Source organism: Triticum urartu, chromosome 4A, assembly GCF_056163025.1.
Source record: "Triticum urartu cultivar PI428250 chromosome 4A, HENAU_Tu73, whole genome shotgun sequence".
In the NCBI taxonomy this organism is placed as follows: Eukaryota; Viridiplantae; Streptophyta; class Magnoliopsida; order Poales; family Poaceae; genus Triticum; species Triticum urartu.
Window position 1 is genome coordinate 587,277,856 of NC_141876.1, and position 21,162 is coordinate 587,299,017.

A 21,162-nucleotide genomic window follows, 5' to 3' on the forward strand; every position below is an offset into this window, starting at 1 on the left:
CTAGTGGTGCTTGAGCATCTTGCTTGAATGTGCGACTTGTGGTTTCTTTTGCGCCTGATATGTTGGTTGATTACAAAGCGATGATTTTTTTTAAAATTGTGTGAAAAATTCAATGCACTTGTGTTGATGCTTTATGTTAATGGTAGACCTGATTTGTGGCATGCAGGCGGAGTGGGTCTACGGATGAATTTGACATTCAAGAGTCACAAGCAAAGTGTACACAAGAGCTATGTTCGAGCAATTTGTGCAAATCGGGTCGAAGAATTGCAGAAAGATTTGTTGTGCAGATTGAGACACACACAAGCAGACCATTGGGAGAAATGGAGCAGGGTGACTTTCTTAGTGAAAGATAATTTATGGTGGAGCATGCTTTGAATATGAAGGTGGCTTGTTTGAACACATGGGGATGCTCTGTTGCCACATTTCTGAAGGTAGATGTTTTTACTAGTCTGCATGGCATGCTAGATTTGGGCAAGCTTACTAACCTATGTTGTACTTGTAGGTTATGGATAACGTCGGGATGACAGAAACACCGGAGAGCCATATAGTGAAAAGGTAGACGAAGGATGCAAGAGACATTTTTCCTGATCACTTGAAGCACCACCAGCCAGACCAGATTAGTAAAACATCCTAACTTTCCAGCATAACCAAATGTATGCCAAGGCGTTGGAGCCGGTTCGGCTTATAGACGCAAGTGTGTAGGCGTATGAAACTTTGATGGGACTTTTCGAGCATGATATGTCGGTGATGGCGATGTTCGGTAAGTGTCGTGATAGACTAGGCCTTGAGGACTGGGTTGACAACAACAAGGTGACACAGGAGGGCAGTGAACATCCTATGCAAAGTGCAGGTGCAGATGATAGGATGTAAGGAATCATGGAGCCTATAGTTGCTTAACGGCCCCCGGCAAGAAGAGGGACAAGGCACCTTATAAAGGGATTGAGGCAAAGAACTAGGTTTTTCAATATTTGCAAAACACAAGGACACAAAAGAACAACTTGTCCGAAAAAGAGTGGATCTCCCTAAGCAACCATGGAAGGAAGGCATGTTGGTGAGCGTAGCAGAATTTTAAAATTTTCTACGCATCACCAAGATCAATCTATAGAGTCATCTAGCAACGAGGGAGAGAGGAGTGCATCTACATACCCTTGTAGATCGCGCGCGGAAGCGTTCAAGAGAACGGGGTTGATGGAGTCGTACTCGATGTGATCCAAATCACCGATGACCTAGCGCCGAACGGACGGCACCTCCGCGTTCAACACACGTACGGTTGGGAAGACGTCTCCTCCAACTTGATCCAGAAAGGGGGAAGGAGAGGTTGATGGAGATCCAGCAGCACGACGGCGTGGTGGTGGAAACTACGGCGATCTCGGCAAGGCTTCACCAAGCACAGGGAGATGGAGGAGTGTCACGGGAGGGAGAGGGAGAGGCCAGGGGCTAGGGTGCGGCTGCCCTCCCTCCCCCCACTATTTATATATAGGACCCCTAGGGGGGCGCCGGCCCTAGGAGATGCCATATCCATGGGGGGGCGGCGGCCAAGGGGTGGCTTGCCCCCCAAGGTAAGTGGGGCGCCCCCCACCCCTAGGGTTTCCAACCCTAGGCGCAGGGGGAGGCCCATGGGGGGCGCACCAGCCCACCAGGGGCTGGTTCCCCTCCCACTTCAGCCCATGGGGCCCTCTGGGATAGGTGGCCCCACCCGGTGGACCCCCGGGACCCTTCCGGTGGTCCCGGTACAATACCGATTACCCCCGAAACTTTCCCGATGGCCGAAACTTGACTTCCTATATATAAATCTTCACCTCCGGACCATTCCGGAACTCCTCGTGACGTACGGGATCTCATCCGAGACTCCGAACAACTTTCGGGTTACCGTATACTAATATCTCAACAACCCTAGCGTCACCGAACCTTAAGTGTGTAGACCCTAGGGTTCGGGAGACACGCAGACATGACCGAGACGACTCTCCGGTCAATAACCAACAGCAGGATCTGGATACCCATGTTGGCTCCCATATGCTCCTCGATGATCTCATCGGATGAACCACAATGTCGAGGATTCAATCAATCCATATACAATTCCCTTTGCCAATCGGTACGTTACTTGCCCGAGACTCGATTGTCGGTATCCCAATACCTCGTTCAATCTCGTTACCGGCAAGTCACTTTACTCGTACCGTAATGCATGATCCCATGATCAACCACTTGGTCACATTGAGCTCATTATGATGATGCATTACCGAGTGGGCCCAGAGATACCTCTCCGTTTACACGGAGTGACAAATCCCAGTCTCGATTCGTGCCAACCCAACAGACACTTTCGGAGATACCTGTAGTGTACCTTTATAGTCACCCAGTTACGTTGTGACGTTTGGCACACCCAAGGCACTCCTATGGTATCTGGGAGTTGCACAATCTCATGGTCTAAGGAAATGATACTTGATATTCGGAAAAGCTACAGCAAACGAACTACACGATCTTTGAGCTATGCTTAGGATTGGGTCTTGTCCATCACATCATTCTCCTAATGATGTGATCCCGTTATCAATGACATCCAATGTCCATAGTCAGGAAACCATGACTATCTTTTGATCAACGAGCTAGTCAACTAGAGGCTCACTAGGGACGTGTTGTGGTCTATGTATTCACACATGTATTACGATTTCCGGATAACAGAATTATAGCATGAACAATAGACAATTATCATGAACAAAGAAATATAATAATAACCATTTTATTATTGCCTCTAGGGCATATTTCCAACAGTCTCCCACTTGCACTAGAGTCAATAGTCTAGTTACATTGTGATGAATCGAACACCCATGCAGTTCTGGTGTTGATCATGTTTTGCTCTAGGGAGAGGTTTAGTCAACGGATCTGCCACATTCAGGTCTGTATGTGCTTTACAAATCTCTATGTCTCCATTTTGAACACTTTCACGAATGGAGTTGAAGCGACGCTTGATATGCCTGGTCTTCCTGTGAAACCTGGGCTCCTTGGCAAGGGCAATAGCTCCAGTGTTGTCACAGAAGAGAGTCATCGGGCCCGACGCATTGGGTATGACTCCTAGGTCGGTAATGAACTCCTTCACCCAGACTGCCTCTTGTGCTGCCTCCGAGGCTGCCATGTACTCCGCTTCACATGTAGATCCCGCCACAACGCTTTGCTTGCAACTGCACCAGCTTACTGCCCCACCATTCAAAATATACACGTATCCGGTTTGTGACTTAGAGTCATCCAGATCTGTGTCGAAGCTAGCATCGACGTAACCCTTTACGATGAGCTCTTCATCACCTCCATAAATGAGAAACATATCCTTAGTCCTTTTCAGGTACTTCAGGATATTCTTGACCGTTGTCCAGTGTTCCATGCCGGGATTACTTTGGTACCTTCCTACCAAACTTACGGCAAGGTTTACATCAGGTCTGGTACACAACATAGCATACATGATAGACCCTATGGCCGAGGCATAGGGGACGACACTCATCTTTTCTCTATCTTCTGCCGTGGCCGGGCATTGAGCCGTGCTCAATCTCGTACCTTGCAATACAGGCAAGAACCCCTTCTTTGACTGATCCATTTTGAACTTCTTCAATATCTTGTCAAGGTACGTACTCTGTGAAAGACCAATGAGGCGTCTCGATCTATCTCTACAGATCTTGATGCCTAATATATAAGCATCTTCTCCAAGGTCCTTCATTGAAAAACACTTGTTCAAGTAGGCCTTTATGCTTTCTAAGAATTCTATATCATTTCCCATCAACAGTATGTCATCCACATACAATATGAGAAATGCTACAGAGCTCCCACTCACTTTCTTGTAAATGCAGACTTCTCCATAAGTCTGCGTAAACCCAAACGCTTTGATCATCTCATCAAAACGAATGTTCCAACTCCGAGATGCTTGCACCAGCCCATAAATCGAGCTTTGGAACTTGCACACCTTGTCAGCATTCTTAGGATCGATAAAACCTTCCGGCTGCATCATATACAATTCTTCCTTAAGGAAACCATTAAGGAATGCCGTTTTGACGTCCATTTGCCATATCTCATAATCATAGAATGCGGCAATTGCTAACATGATTCGGACGGACTTCAGCTTGGCTACGGGTGAGAAAGTCTCATCGTAGTCAACCCCTTGAACTTGTCGATAACCCTTAGCAACAAGCCGAGCTTTATAGATGGTTACGTTACCATCCGCGTCTGTCTTCTTCTTAAAGATCCATTTATTTTCTATGGCTCGCCGATCAACGGGAAAGTCAGTCAAAGTCCATACATCGTTTTCATACATGGATCCTATCTCAGATTTCATGGCTTCCAGCCATTTGTCAGAATTTGTGCCCGCCATCGCTTCTTCATAGTTCGAAGGTTCACCGTTGTCTAACAACATGATTTCCAAGACAGGGTTGCCGTACCACTCTGGTGCGGAACGTGTCCTTGTGGACCTATGAAGTTCAGTAGCAACTTGATCTGAAGTTTCATGATCATCATCATCATCAACTTCCTCTCTAGTCGGTGCAGACACCTCAGGAACATTTTCTTGAGCTGCGCCGCTTACCGGTTCAAGAGGTAATACTTCATCAAGTTTTACTTTCCTCCCACTTATTTCTTTCGAGAGAAACTCTTTCTCTAGAAAGGACCCATTCTTGGCAACAAAGATCTTGCCTTTGGATCTGAGGTAGAAGGTATACCCAATAGTTTCTTTAGGGTATCCTATGAAGACGCATTTTTCCGATTTGGGTTCCAGCTTTTCAGGTTGAAGTTTCTTGACATAAGCATCGCATCCCCAAACTTTTAGAAACGACAGCTTAGGTTTCTTCCCAAACCATAATTCATACGGTGTCGTCTCAACGGATTTCGACAGAGCCCTATTTAAAGTGAATGCGGCAGTCTCTAAAGCATAGCCCCAAAATGACAGCGGTAAATCGGTAAGAGACATCATAGATCACACCATATCCAATAGAGTGCGATTACGACGTTTGGACACACCATTACGCTGAGGTGTTCCAGGCGGCATGAGTTGTGAAACTATTCCACATTTCCTTAAGTGTGTGCCAAATTCATGACTCAAGTATTCTCCCCCACGATCTGATCGCAAGAACTTGATTTTCTTGTCATGTTGATTCTCAACCTCACTATGAAATTACTTGAACTTTTCAAAGGTCTCAGACTTGTGTTTCATTAAGTAGACATACCCATATCTACTCAAGTCATCAGTGAGGGTGAGAACAAAATGATAGCCACCGTGAGCCTCAACACTCATTGGACCGCACACATCAGTATGTATAATTTCCAATAAGTTGATTGCTCGCTCCATCGTTCCTGAGAACGGAGTCTTGGTCATTTTACCCATGAGGCATGGTTCGCACGTGTCAAATGATTCGTAATCAAGAGACTCCAAAAGTCCATCTGCATGGATCTTCTTCATGCGTTTGACACCTATGTGACCAAGGCAGAAGTGCCATAAGTATGTGGGACTATCATTATCAACCTTACATCTTTTGGTATTCACACTATGAATATGTGTAACGTTACGCTCGAGATTCATTAAGAATAAACCATTCACCAACGGAGCATGACCATAAAACATACCTCTCATATAAATAGAACAACCATTATTCTTGGATTTAAATGAGTAGCCATCTCGAATTAAATGAGATCCTGATACAATGTTCATGCTCAAAGCTGGCACTAAATAACAATTATTGAGGTTTAAAACTAATCCCATAGGTAAATGTAGAGGTAGCGTGCCGACGGCGATCACATCGACCTTGGAACCATTCCCGACGCGCATCATCACCTCATCCTTCGCCAGTCTCCGCTTATTCCGCAGCTCCTGCTTTGAGTTACAAATGTGAGCAACCGCACCGGTATCAAATACCCAGGAGCTACTACGAGTACTGGTAAGGTACACATCAATTACATGTATATCACATATACCTTTAGTGTTGCCGGCCTTCTTGTCCGCTAAGTATTTGGGGCAGTTCCGCTTCCAATGACCACTTCCCTTGCAATAAAAACACTCAGTCTCGGGCTTGGGTCCATTCTTTGGCTTCTTCCCGGCAGCTTGCTTACCGGGCGCGGCAACTCCCTTGCCGTCCTTCTTTAAGTTCTTCTTACCCTTGCCTTTCTTGAACTTAGTGGTTTTATTCACCATTAACACTTGATGTTCCTTTTTGATTTCCACCTCTGCTGATTTCAGCATTGAATATACCTCAGGAATGGTCTTTTCCATCCCCTGCATATTCAAGTTCATCACAAAGCTCTTGTAGCTCGGTGGAAGCGACTGAAGGATTATGTCAATGACCGCGTCATCCGGGAGATTAACTCCCAGCTGAGTCAAGCGGTTATGCAACCTAGACATTTTGAGTATGTGCTCACTGACAGAACTATTTTCCTCCATCTTATAGCTGAAGAACTTGTCGGAAACTTCATATCTCTCGACCCGGGCATGTGCTTGGGAAACCATTTTCAGCTCTTCGAACATCTCATATGCTCCGTGTCTCTCAAAACGCTTTTGGAGCCCCAGTACTAAGCTGTAAAGCATGCTGCACTGAACGAGGGAGTAATCATCAGCACGTGACTGCCAAGCGTTCATAACGTCTTGGTTCTCTAGGATAGGTGTGTCACCTAGCGGTGCTTCTAGGACATAATCTTTCTTGGCAGCTATGAGGATGATCCTCAGGTTCCGGACCCAGTCCGTATAGTTGCTGTCATCATCTTTCAGCTTGGTTTTCTCTAGGAACGCGTTGAAGTTGAGGACAACGTGGGCCATTTGATCTACAAGACATATTGTAAAGATTTTAGACTAAGTTCATGATAATTAAGTTCATCTAATCAAATTACTCAATGAACTCCCACTCAGATAGACATCCCTCTAGTTATCTAAGTGAAACATGATCCGAGTTAACTAGGCCGTGTCCGATCATCACGTGAGACGGACTAGCCAACATCGGTGAACATCTTCATGTTGATCGTATCTTCTATATGACTCATGCTCGACCTTTCGGTCTTCCATGTTCCGAGGCCATGTCTGTACATGCTAGGCTCATCAAGTCGACCTAAGTGTATTGCGTGTGTAAATCTGGCTTATACCCGTTGTATTCGAACGTTAGAATCTATCACACTCGATCATCACGTGGTGCTTCGAAACAACGATCCTTCGCAACGGTGCACAGTTAGGGGGAACACTTTCTTGAAATTATTACGAGGGATCATCTTATTTAAGCTACCATCGTTCTAAGCAAATAAGATGTAAAACATGATAAACATCACATGCAATCAAATAGTGACATGATATGGCCAATATCATTTGCTCCTTTTGATCTCCATCTTCGGGGCTCCATGATCATCGTTGTCACTGGCATGACACCATGATCTCCATCATCGTGTCTTCTTGAAGTTGTCTCATCATCTATTACTTCTACTACTATGGCTAACGCTTTAGCAATAAATTAAAGTAATTACATGACGTTTATGTTGACATGCAGGTCATAAATAAATAAAGACAACTCCTATGGCTCCTGCCGGTTGTCATACTCATCGACATGCAAGTCGTGATTCCTATTAGAAGAACATGATCAATCTCATACATCACACATATCATTCATCACATCCTTTTGGCCATATCACATCACACGACACATGCTGCAAAAACAAGTTAGACGTCCTCTAATTGTTGTTGCAAGTTTTTACGTGGCTGCTATAGGTTTCTAGCAAGAACGTTTCTTACCTACGCCAAAACCACAACGTGATATGCCAATTTCTATTTACCCTTCATAAGGACCCTTTTCATCGAATCCGATCCGATTAAAGTGGGAGAGACAGACACCCGTCAGCCACCTTATGCAACTAGTGCATGTCAATCGGTGGAACCAGTCTCACGTAAGTGTACGTGTAAGGTCGGTCCAGGCCGCTTCATCCCACGATGCCGCCGAATCAAGATAAGACTAGTAACGACAAGCAAATTGACAATATCCATGCCCACAACTGCTTTGTGTTCTACTCGTGCATAGAAACTACGCATAGACCTAGCTCATGATGCCACTGTTAGTGAACGTAGCAGAATTTTAAAATTTTCTACGCATCACCAAGATCAATCTATGGAGTCATCTAGCAACGAGGGAGAGAGGAGTGCATCTACATACCCTTGTAGATCGCGCGCGGAAGCGTTCAAGAGAACGGGGTTGATGGAGTCGTACTCGATGTGATCCAAATCACCGATGACCTAGCGCCGAACGGACGGCACCTCCGCGTTCAACACACGTACGGTTGGGAAGACGTCTCCTCCAACTTGATCCAGAAAGGGGGAAGCAGAGGTTGATGGAGATCTAGCAGCACGACGGCGTGGTGGTGGAAACTACGGCGATCTCGGCAGGGCTTCGCCAAGCACAGGGAGATGGAGGAGTGTCACGGGAGGGAGAGGGAGAGGCCAGGGGCTAGGGTGCGGCTGCCCTCCCTCCCCCCACTATTTATATATAGGACCCCTAGGGGGGCGCCGGCCCTAGGAGATGCCATCTCCATGGGGGGCGGCGGCCAAGGGGTGGCTTGCCCCCCAAGGCAAGTGGGGCGCCCCCCACCCCTAGGGTTTCCAACCCTAGGCGCAGGGGGAGGCCCATGGGGGGCGCACCAGCAAGTCACTTGCCCGAGACTCGATTGTCGGTATCCCAATACCTCGTTCAATCTCGTTACCGGCAAGTCACTTTACTCGTACCGTAATGCATGATCCCGTGATCAACCACTTGGTCACATTGAGCTCATTATGATGATGCATTACCGAGTGGGCCCAGAGATACCTCTCCGTTTACACGGAGTGACAAATCCCAGTCTCGATTCGTGCCAACCCAACAGACACTTTCGGAGATACCTGTAGTGTACCTTTATAGTCACCCAGTTACGTTGTGACGTTTGGCACACCCAAGGCACTCCTATGGTATCTGGGAGTTGCACAATCTCATGGTCTAAGGAAATGATACTTGATATTCGGAAAAGCTACAGCAAACGAACTACACGATCTTTGAGCTATGCTTAGGATTGGGTCTTGTCCATCACATCATTCTCCTAATGATGTGATCCCGTTATCAATGACATCCAATGTCCATAGTCAGGAAACCATGACTATCTTTTGATCAACGAGCTAGTCAACTAGAGGCTCACTAGGGACGTGTTGTGGTCTATGTATTCACACATGTATTACGATTTCCGGATAACAGAATTATAGCATGAACAATAGACAATTATCATGAACAAAGAAATATAATAATAACCATTTTATTATTGCCTCTAGGGCATATTTCCAACAAGGCAAATGCAGCAAATGGAGCACATGAAGAACACTTGCGACAAGGGCACATGAAGAACACTTTCGAGCAGCAGGCAGAAAGACAGTTGGTGAGTTAAAACATGGAACTAGCTATGTTTATTTCAAAGCCGATGTTTGGTTGATGGTGATACGTCTCCAACGTATCTATAATTTTTGATTGCTCCATGCTATATTATCTACTGTTTTAGACATTATTGGGCTTTATTATCCACTTTTATATTATTTTTGGGACTAACCTATTAACCGGAGGCCCAGCCCAGAATTGTTGTTTTTGCCTGTTTTAGGGTTTCGAAGAAAAGGAATATCAAACGGAGTCCAAACGGAATAAAACCTTCGGAAATGTGATTTTCTCATCAGATAAGATCCAGGAGACTTGGACTCTCCGTCAAGAAAGCCACGAGGTGGTCACGAGGGTAGGGGCGCCCCCCCTAGGGCGCCCCCTGCCTCGCGGGCCCCTCGAAGCTCCACCGACGCACTTCTTCCTCCTATATATATCCACGTACCCCAAACGATCGGGGACGGAGCCAAAAACCTAATTCCACCGCCGCAACTTTCTGTATCCACGAGACCCCATCTTGGGGCCTGTTCCGGAGCTCCACCGGTGGAGATCTATTTGATGTAATCTTCTTTTTGCGGTGTGTTTGTTGAGACCGATGAATTGTGGGTTTATGATCAAGTCTATCTATGAATAATATCTGAATCTTCTCTGAATTCTTTTATGTATGATTGGTTATCTTTGCAAGTCTCTTCGAATTATCAGTTTGGTTTGGCCTACTAGATTGGTTGTTCTTGCCATGGGAGAAGTGCTTAGCTTTGGGTTCGATCTTGCGGTGTCCTTTCCCAATGACAGAAGGGGCAGCAAGGCACGTATTGTATCGTTGCCATCGAGGATAACAAGATGGGTTTTTTTATCATATTGCATGAAACTATCCCTCTACATCATGTCTTCTTGCTTAAGGCGTTACTCTGTTTTTAACTTAATACTCTAGATGCATGCTGGATAGCGGTCGATGAGTGGAGTAATAGTAGTAGATGCAGAATTGTTTCGGTCTACTTGTCTCGGACGTGATGCCTATATACATGATCATACCTAGATATTCTCATAACTATGCTAAATTCTGTCAATTGCTCAACAGTAATTTGTTCACCCACCGTAGAATACTTATGCTCTTGAGAGAAGCCACTAGTGAAACCTATGGCCCCCGGGTCTCTTTCTCATCATATCAATCTCCATCACTTTATTATTGCTTTGCTTTTATTTTTTTACTTTGCATCTCTATACCAAAAATACCAAAAATATTACTTATCATCTCTATCAGATCTCACTTTCGTAAGTGACCGTGAAGGGATTGACAACCCCTAAGCGCGTTGGTTGCGTTGAGCTATTGTTTTTGTGTAGGTACGAGGGACTCGAGCGTAGCCTCCTACTGGATTGATACCTTGGTTCTCAAAAACTGAGGGAAATACTTACGCTACTTTGCTGCATCATCCCTTCCTCTCCGGGGAAATCCAACGTAGTGCTCAAGAGGTAGCAGACGGTAGGTTAGAGTCATGGTTTTTAAACCCATTATTCGTGAAGTGTTATAAGTGAACCGACGTGTCAAACTATCAGCACTGTGTTGTTGCAATAGCCATATAGACTATCTGATGGTTCCTCAAAGCCATATGCGACTTGAAAGAGGAAGTGAAACGAGATGAACAAAGTAGGGACAGTAGGGGATTATTTTTTGCGGGCAATTATGAGAGATTTATTCAAACAAAAGAGCTCCTGGGATCATCAGCCATCAGGCTACTGATCAGGAATGAGGGTTCAGAGTCGAGCCAACTCTCAGTCACCATCAGCGAGCTGGCACACTTCGCACAAAGGTGGGCCGGGATATTAGCTGACCTGTATACATGTTGAATAACAAAGAAATCAAAAGACAAAGCATGCTCTCCAATCTCTACAAGTAAATGGACCACAACCGAACGAGAGTTGTGGCGAGTGTTCCAGAGATTCACAATCTCCAGGCAGTCGGTTTCCATTATCATGTGTGAGAATCCTCGCAAGCGAGCAAAGAGAACTCCCTCCCTTAGTGATAAGGCTTCGGCAATGAGTGGGTCTGTTACTCCCACATGTGGTTTGCACCATGAAGCGATCAATGCCTTAGAAGAGCGAGCAACACCGCCGGCACCAGCGAGTCCTACTTCAGAATTTATAACACCATCAACATTGATCTTGATAAACCCAATATCAGGGGGTCGCCATCCGTGCCCTGGCAGTATAGTAGCTTGTGCAGCTGGTATATCTAGCAAGGCCAGATCTTCTCTTATGCGACGAACAGAGTACACCAGATCCACATGTTCCTTCTCATGAGTCCATCGGTTCCTTGAATGCCAAATGGCCCACATCACGGATATGATTTTTGCTCTGACTTGGTCCGTGAACCTGTCATCACACAAAATATCTCTCGCCCAAGTGGTAGGATGCAGCCTTGGAAGACGAAAGTCGAACCATATTTGCACCTCATCCTAGAATCTACGTGCATGGGAGCAGGAGACCAAAGCATGCATGAGATCCTCCTCTCTAGCGAGGCAAACATTGCAAATGCTAAGAGGTTTAATGTGTTTATGCTTAAGGGTAGCTTCATCAGGGAGAATTCCACGTAGCACTCTCCACCAAAACACCCTCACCTTAGGCACAACTTTGAGCTTCCAGAGAGATGTCCACATCTGTTGTTCTGATTTTGAGGTACCGGTAACCGTCCCTTCCTCTAGAGCCAAACGCTCTTTTTGATTCACGAGAGCACGGTACGCCGACTTTACAGAGTACACACCTGAATTTTCGAAAGCCCAATCAAAGAAGTCCTCCCCACCACCAGTACGTATTGGTATATTCAGTATAGCTTCTGCATCCGGGGCTAGGAATGTTTCACGGACAAGCTCCGTTTTCCATGTCCAAGTACCATCATCAATGAGTTCGTGCATTGATTGTAGAGATGTATTAGTTGGTCTGAGCATAGGGGACATACGTATGGTACCTGGTATCCATTTGTCGTCCCAAATTGATATAGAACGACCATCGCCGACGCGCATGATCATGCCCGCCCGAAGAGCCTCCCGTCCGGCCACAATCGCTCGCCAAATAGGAGAAGCAGACTGTGGAACAGTAGCTTGCATAAAATTTGAATCCGGAAAGTATCTGCCCTTCATGACACGGGCACACAAGGAATCGGGATTGACCATAAACCTCCAACCATGCTTGCCAAGAAGCGCTAAATTAAAGAGTTCCATGTCTCGAAATCCCATTGCACCATCGACTTTAGGGGATGCAAGCGCCTTCCAGGAAATCCAGTGCAAAGACCTTTTGTCCAGAGAGCTACTCCACCAGTATTTAGCCATATTTGAGGTGTATTTTTTACATACTTTTTTCGTAAGCCGAAAACATGACATGCTGAAAATAGGGATAGCTTGGATGATAGACTTCAGCAAAGTCTCTCTTCCTGCGCAAGCAAAGTTACGCTCGGACCATCCCTGCATACTGCCATGAGCTCTTTCTCCAATATGATCGAAAGTCTCACTGGTGAACCTTCTCACAGCTGTAGGAAGACCAAGATATCTTTCACTAAAAGCCTCCACAAAAATATCAAGCCTCTGTTTCACTCTATGCCAGGCTGGAGTTGGAGTATTTGTAGTGAAGAAAACTGAGCTCTTGTCTTTGTTGACACTCTGACCGGAGCAGTCTGCATATAGCTGCAGAATTTGGTTTAGCCTATCAACACTTTCTTCGGTTGCACTGATGAAAATAAGACTGTCATCGGCAAACAAGAGGTGATTAACCCACGGTGCTCTGGAAGAAGCGCGGACCCCTCTATCAACAAAGTTTCCACCATAATGATTCAGCAGGGAGGTAAGCCCTTCTGCGCAGAGCAAAAATAGAAAGGGTGATACAGGGCATCCTTGTCTTAACCCCCGTGAGGGTGTAAAGAGAGGTAACAAACTCCCTATGTATCCTTATAGAGAACCTGACTGACATGACACACTTCATAATCAGCCTAACAAAATCATGTCCAAAACCCAGTCTGAGAAGTATGGCCTCCAGGTAATGCCACTCAACCAGGTCATAAGCTTTCATCATGTCTAATTTAATAGCACATGAGGAATTTTTCCCCCTTTTTTCCTTCTCTTCATGGAATGAATGCTTTCAAAAGCAACCAACACATTGTCCGTAATCAAGCATCCGGGGACAAACGCACTTTGTTCCTCTCCCACAATTGAATCCATCCACTGTTTCAAGCGGTTAGTAATAGCTTTAACAACAATCTTATATGGCACCGGGCAGAGAGATATGGGACGGAATTTTGTAATGGACTGTGGATGCCGAACCTTGGGTATTAATGTAATAGATGTGTCATTAAGGCCAGTAGGCATCTCCCCACCGTTCAAGAAATCTAACACAACCGGCACTAGGTCTTTCTGAACAACAGACCAGTGTCGCTGGAAGAAACTCGCTGTACGTACTTCAGAAGCTTCAAATGGTTTCCCAAAATCCAGATTCATCTCCAGTGTGACTCTTTCCAGGACAAACTGTAATAATTGATCCATGTTGTTAAACCTTGTGAAGTATAGAGGTTTTGGTCACCAGCAAAAAAAAAGTATAGAGGTTTTGGTAGAAAGCTTGCACTTCGGCCTTGTCTTCATCAGAATTCTCACAAACATTACCATCTTGTCTCTTCAGACCAACAATACGATTCATACGTTTCCGTTGCTTTGCCTGGGCTTGAAAATAGGATGTATTGCAATCACCAGCACGTAGCCATCGGACTCGCGAACGTTGCCGCAGCCAAACCTCCTCCTGCCGAAGGGCCTCTCTCAGTTTCAGGGGATTAAAAGTGGGACTAGTGGGGGAACATATCTGGTGCACCGGAGCTTGTGGTGCTACCGATGCACCGAACTCACATTGTGATTTTAAAATGTTCAAAAAATTCTGAAATTTTTTTAGCACACTCACACAACATCAATGTAGGTTGTCACAAAATTTTAAGTCAAAATTTGAATTATAACTCGAAAAACAAAAACGACAAATTCAACACTGAATAGTACATAACATAACTTGGGCTTCATATTTGGTCCGTTATCACACTGATGTCAAATTTATCATTTTTGTATCTCAAAAAATATTTCAAATTTTTACACTAAATCTTGTGAAATCATACATTGATATTGTGTTAACGGGCTAGATTTTTTTTTTCAGATTTTTAAAAATATTCTATGGCATCCGGTGCACCGGTAGCATCACAAGTGTGGGTGCACCAGATACATTCCCGGACTAGTGGCGCTGGCGCCGTAATAAATTGGTTAGCGCTTGTACGGTTGAAGAAACAAACGTCGAGACCAAGAAGACCACACTGGCCTTCAGCAATAAACGAGGCATGCTCCATGGCAGTAAGACTACCCATAGCGGGGGTTGCTCTGGATATACTATCACTCCTAGCTAAAAAAAAAGTGAAGCTTGCATCCAAGCCCAAAATCCGTCCACCTATATTCACGGCCTGTCAGAATTAACCGGGCTTACTGGGCCGCGCACGCGTGCCGATCCTTCCGCTAGGCCCTCCTGCTGCGCTCGCAGGTTGGATTTCTCTCTTCCCACTCCGGCTCCGCCACCGCCGCCGCCGCCGCCAGCGATGGACCGCTCTCCGGTGAACGGCGTACCGGCGCCGCAGCCTCCGCCACCACCCCCGAGCCGCTGCCACTTCTGGCTCCCCAACAAACGCCGCCACTGCGCCAACTCCCCGCTCTCATCTTCCCAGTAAGCAACCCCCCCCCCCCCCCCCCCCCCCCCCCTCTTGACCTCTGCTCATCACCACCCTACTGCAGGTACTGCGGGAACCACTCGCCGGAGTCCTCCTCTGACTCGCGCCGCCGCGTCCCCTGTCCCGTCGACCCCTCCCAGTAAGCCCCCTGCGCCACTCCCAGGTAGGTCCGGCGCCACCGCTGTCCTCTTACTCGATGATTTCACTTCCCCCTGCGCAGCACGGTGTTCGAGGGGAACCTGGAGGCTCACATCGGCAAGTGCCCCTTCAGGAAGCATGCCGACGCGCTGGCCGCGCAGCCGTACTACTCCAAGGGCATCAACTCTGGCGGGGGAATGGCCGGTGTCGCCGCGGTCACCTCCGCCGCCAAGCGCGCCTCCGTGCACAAGCTCTCTGAGGAGGAATTCTGGGCCTTGGTTGCGAAGATCCGGTCGGCGCACGCGGCGGCGGCCGTCCAAATGCGCGAGTCTTACATTGCCCCGGACGCCTGTGATAAGTGGATGAAGGGACAAGTTGATAGGTGGGTGCTTTGGCAATGGCAGTTTGAGGGGGTTGCGATAATTTTGTAGTGCATTGGTTCCTGTGAGACTTCAGGAGTGATTTATGTTGGTGCTTTGGATAGGAATGTGCCGTATCAGGAGAAGCACGTTGTGCAGCAGGTGTCGATCGTGGGGAACATGGAGACATTTGGTTTGCTGCCGAGAGGTGGTGCTGAGGATGCAACGAAGGAGATCGCGTTGAAGAATGCTCCGGCAGTTGTTGAATTTGGTGCTGGGAGGGGTTACTTGACTCAGATGTTGGCAGACTGTTATGGGATCAAGAATATCTTCTTGGTCGAGAGACGATCGTACAAGCTCAAGGTCAGCTTATGTGCACAAACAACCTCATTCTGGGGATTAGCTTACAACTTTACATTATGTTCATTGATGATCCCTGTTAGTTACCCCATTTTTGCTGAATCCAACTTAATTTTCGTGTTGAACTTTGCAAGAGCTTATTTTTCTGCCTAGTTAGCTCCTCAAGATTCAATATCTAGCGGATTTGCCATTGTTAATTTTAAGGCACTCAAACTTGAATGTAATGGCTGGTCTTTTGTGCCATAGTTGTACTGTAACCTCTCTCTAAATTCAATGAATTGTCAGTGTTTACAATAGCAATAATCATTAACTCAATCAGGCATGAAAAGCTAAAACACCTCGACTTGTGTAACAAACTAGTAATGTATGTAATCAAATAGGTTGTTTATAGTGATTATGATTATCTTTTGAAGTACTATCCTTTCTAAATATAAGACCGTCTCAGATTGCTTGAAGTAAATATTGAAGCATTCTGGCATGCTGCTAGATATAGCAAATATGATGTTCACGAAACAAACAAAAAAATTCTGGCAGTCAAACTAGTTCACCAGGATTATTCCTTTTTTTTTGAAGCAATTCAGGATTAGTTCTGTCACTTCCTCGTTAACTGTTGTTGTCATGTTCTTTCTTTTCTCTCTAATTTGTAGGCTGATCGAAGTTTAAGGCAAAATGAGGGTGTTAAATTGGAGCGTTTGAGGATAGATAGTAAGATTTCTTTTCTTTCTTTATTGCACAGTTCACAGGGGCATTTGGGTAGCTTGCGAGCGCCTTTGGGTGCTGAGTATTTTACCTGTGCATTTGCTCATGTCTTTGTGTGCTGAAGTTATGCATTTGCAAACCAAAATTGCCATACACTAATGTTTTCTACTTCGATATGAATGCAGTTGAGGATTTGAGCTTGCGTGGAGTAAAAGCGTTGAGTGGAAGTCAGTATCTAGCAATCGGAAAACATCTATGTGGGCCTGCAACAGGTGATTCCTGCATTTGTAAACAATGCAATGTTTCATGTATAGGTGTACTGATACAGAAGTGTGTGAGGCTAGCAGAATGTTTCTGAGAAACCTTTTATTTCCTCCACAGATATGACCATAATGTGCTGTCTTCATGAACTACACAATCGTACAGAAGAGAAAGGCCACGACAAGCATCATCTCCGGGGCCTTGCTTTAGCCACCTGCTGCCACCATCTTTGCCAATGGAAGCATTATGCAAGTAATTACAGCTTGCCAAGCCTTGCAGCAAATTCTGTTTGGGATATATCATGCCACTTACCGCTTAGTTGCATGCATAATACTAACAAAGTCTGTTATACTCAATACTTTGGAAGGTATATTAAAGCTGTTTGAATTGCTTTGAAGAGAATCAATTTTTTTTGTGATTGCAGATAAAGCTTTCCTCTCTGGACTAGGGATTGCGGAGGAAGAGTTCCATGCCATGACATGGTTTAGCAGTTGGGCTGTGGATGGTGACCACAGCTCCCAGGACTCTTTGGAGTCTGAAGACTCATCTTCTGAAGTAATCAGGTAAGAAATCATTAAACAAGTGTCAGCTAAGTCTTAACTCTGCTACGAGTTCCTATAACTGTAGAAGGCCTTCTGTTAGAATCTTGTTAGGACCTTTATTATCACCCTTGTCATGCATTTTTTTTCTTTTTTTTTCGAGAAAATGCAAGAGACTTTGCGTTTCATTTCATTGAACAGGAAGACATCAGGGGTACAACCTCCAGAAAGGAGGGACACACACACACACACACACACACACACATATACACGACCGTCCTCACCAAGCGACTACAACTAGGTGAGGAGGTGCCCTCAACTACAGACACGCAACGACATTAGGCCTCGCCCAGCAGGGCGGCGTCACTGCCATTGCCAGACAGCTCCAGGGAAGATTGCAGCTCCAGGACTGCCCAGGCCAACGTACCTCTCACCCATGTGCCTAGTCGGCGGGTGAAGGGCAGGGCTCAACAGGAACTGGTGTAGCAATCTTTGGAGAAGCGCGGGCGCTGGCATACATTGCGATCCGCTCCCTGTGTAGCAGTCTACGCCAGAGCAATGCATCACCAGCCTCCATCTGCCGCATCAAACACCACTTGCAGCCAAAGCAGCGCCTACAAGAGGGGAACGGCGCTGAGACGCCGCCGCTGCTCGGTCCGGGAGGCCGGACCTGGGATTTCTCCCGGTGCTCGAGGAGGAGATCTGGTCAGGGTCATGCCAACGCCTCCAAGGAGGTGACGGCACCCTCGGGCGTCGCCGTTGACAGCGCAGGCCGTCGCCGCGCGGGGATTTCGCCCCGACCCATGAACAAGGACCTCAGATGCAATGGCAGACCGGGCATGGAGAAGAACGTCGGAGAAGACCAGCACACATGGAGGGATGCCTAGGAACGTTGTAGTCGCAGGAGGAGCACCGACCGGCGCAGCGCCAGCAGGCCGGCCACCGCCGGGAGCGCGACGAGCAGGCGACAACAGCCACCTGCACCGCGCCGCCACCACGCCGGCCCGCAGCATTCGCCGCCAGGAACCGCCGGGGCACAGCAGAGCAGCAGCCGTCAAGGACCGCCGGGCGCGTGCTCACCCGCCCAGCGGCTACCACCGGCGGCGGCCGGGAGGGGTGGAAGGAGGGGGACGGGTGGGTGGGGGCAGAAACGCGCAGCCCAGACCTGGGCGCCCTCATCTCTGCCGCTCGCAGCAGCGGCCGGCCACCGCCACAGCAGCGCCACTGCGCACGCGTTCCACACCATCACGGCCTCCCCGGAGCGCAGACGACCGCCTGCGTCGCCACCGCGCGCTCCCGCCGCTCCAGCGCACAAACAGCAGCGCGCGAGCTCACGGACAAGGGCCCCGCCGCCGCCGTCCACCGGCGAGGGCTTCACCCGCCGGTATCCTCCGGCGACGGCGAGGGGAGGGAGGGGAGTTTGAGGTGGTGGCTAGGGTTTCGCCACCCGAGTCGCCCCCTGGGAGCGACTGGGGGGGGGGGGGGGGGTCGTTCTAGTTAGATCGTTCATTTCTGAAGTGAAATAAATGAAATAAGGAATAAAAGTTTTAACTCGAGTAACATTGCAAAAACTCTTTGTCATTCATTTGTGAAGTGAAATAAGGAATCATAAGAACAAGTCTCAACTAAATAAGTCTTCTTAACTCTGCCCTACAGTTTGCTAATTGCAAAATATCTAGATCTTTAACACCCTTGTATTACATCTTGACTAGCAAAAGTTTAAACTAACAACATTGCAACAAAAAAAATCCGCACCATTCATTCTGGAACACTGGAACCTCGGCACAATTAATGGTCCCACTGAAAGCTTGCTATGTTTCTAACACCGCGTTTTATTGGGCTAGGAACAGAGTAACCGAGAAGCCTGATCCGGAGATCGTTGGAGTCGAGAGGATCATCCGCGGTATACCGGGTGTGGAGAGGAGCGCACTGGGATTCATGTGCAAAGATGTCATTGACACCGGGAGGCTGCTATGGCTTAGATCCAAGGGTCTAGATGCAGACCTCGTAAGCTATGTTCCGTCAGATGTTTCGCCGGAGAACCATTTGCTCATGGCCAAGTGTAGGTCTTGATGGGATTAAGCAATTTGTTTCTCAACCCTGAGAAAATTGGCAGAATTTTGTTGTAAAATGCTTTGTGTTTACAAAAATAGGCATAAAGATTTTGGAACCTTGTTAGGATATTTATTAGCCAGGCCCGTCCATAACTCAAGAATGTCTATCACAGTCTGATCTTTAGGACAGTTTATGCATGGATTCATGCTTTACTGACACGCACGCACGCACGACAGACAAAAAAAATGCATGGGAATGTATGACGGAATGCATCAAATCGTACTGAGTAGCCACACAGAGGTACAAAAGCAGAGTCACACAACATATCACATGAAACTGTAGTACCATTCAGAGAAAGGCAGCATGATGTTGTTGGGAGCTGAACAGAATCATCACTGCAAGACTAGAGTGTGTATCAGTCTGATATTTAGAAACGCTAGCAAGACAAGAACACAAACAGTGATTTGAATTGCGTGCGTGAAATGATAAATTCTGTTTGGTTTTGGATGGTGTGATCAGCAGGAGGAATGACGAGCCCTTGCACTTGGTGAACTTTGAGGAGAAGAAGCTTACATACATACTGTATATGGTGCACGCCACAAGAGGTTCCTCCAATCGGACCATGTTGGGCATGAGCGTAGCCTTGGTGGAAGTCACGGCATTTGTACCTGTCACCGTTCGTCGTCTATTTCGAGAAATTGACCATGCTCGTCCGCCTGCGCTCGCCTCCGCAGCCGCCACGATCCTTCCCCTCGATCTGCATACACTTGCATTGGAGCCACACACATGTATGGAATGGTGGGACCGAGTGGTCAGTTTTTGCATCAAACGACTTTAGGACGCCCGTCTAGCCGGCGCCCAGTCGCCCTGTATGATTAACGAGCGACCGGTTATTTAAGGCAATTTTTTATCCCCTTTCCTAATCAGGAAATCTTTCTCATCTAATTCATTTCCCCGCAATGTATTAAATAGCAACACAGCCATATCTTTCGGTGCATGCACTTTTGTTCTCATATGCATTTATTTGTGGTTTCAGAATTTTAAAAAGACATAACTTTTAATCCGCACATCGGAATTGCAATCTGTTTTCACCGTTGAAATCTTCGCGACATACTTTTCAAAACTAGATCCCGCATGGGTATGTTTCGATGAACTAGCCTACCTGCTAACTAAATATCAATATGTGTGCAACTAGACTACATGTCGCGCCAACTGAGCATATGTGTGTGCCACTAGTCTTTCTATCAACTAAACATCAATATGTGTGTAACTAGACTACATTCCCGCGCCAACTGAGCATAGTGTGTGCCAATAGTCCTGCCAACTAAACATCAATGTGTGTGCAACTAGACTACATTGCCGCGTCAACTGAGCATATGTGTGTGCCAATAATCCTGCCAACTAAACATCAATGTGTGTGCAACTAGACTACATTGCCGCGCCAATTGAGCATATATGTGTGTAACTAGTCCTGTCAACTAAATATCAATGTGTGTGTAACTAGACTACATTGCCGCGTCAATTGCGTATATGTGTGTGCAACTAGTGTCCTGCCAACTAAACATCAATATGTGTGCAACTAGAATAAATTACAAGCCAACTGAGCATGTGTGTGTGCAACTAGTCCTTCTGGCAACTAA

The 21,162-nt window shown here is 46.7% G+C and overlaps 1 protein-coding gene and 1 pseudogene across 5 annotated transcripts; one reads left to right on the plus strand and one right to left on the minus strand.

Moving 5' to 3' along the window:
* Positions 1 to 14,880: 14,880 nt before the first annotated feature.
* Positions 14,881 to 20,505, plus strand: LOC125552996 (methyltransferase). 5 transcript variants are annotated; one of them, XM_048716716.2, is made up of 9 exons: positions 14,881 to 15,107; positions 15,176 to 15,250; positions 15,332 to 15,631; positions 15,734 to 15,971; positions 16,616 to 16,673; positions 16,853 to 16,939; positions 17,049 to 17,180; positions 17,353 to 17,491; positions 20,042 to 20,503. In XM_048716716.2, exons 1-9 carry the CDS (start codon positions 14,983 to 14,985, stop codon positions 20,358 to 20,360), a joined length of 1,473 nt encoding a protein of 490 aa, XP_048572673.1. In that variant the 5' UTR covers positions 14,881 to 14,982; the 3' UTR covers positions 20,361 to 20,503. The 5 variants fall into 5 exon arrangements, with proteins under 5 accessions (XP_048572673.1, XP_087375208.1, XP_048572674.1 ...); XM_087519082.1 differs by having other exon boundaries at positions 20,045 to 20,503; XM_048716717.2 differs by lacking the exon at positions 20,042 to 20,503 and adding an exon at positions 19,312 to 19,657.
* On the minus strand, positions 17,940 to 19,229 carry LOC147976873 (uncharacterized; annotated as a pseudogene).
* Positions 20,506 to 21,162: the final 657 nt, after the last annotated feature.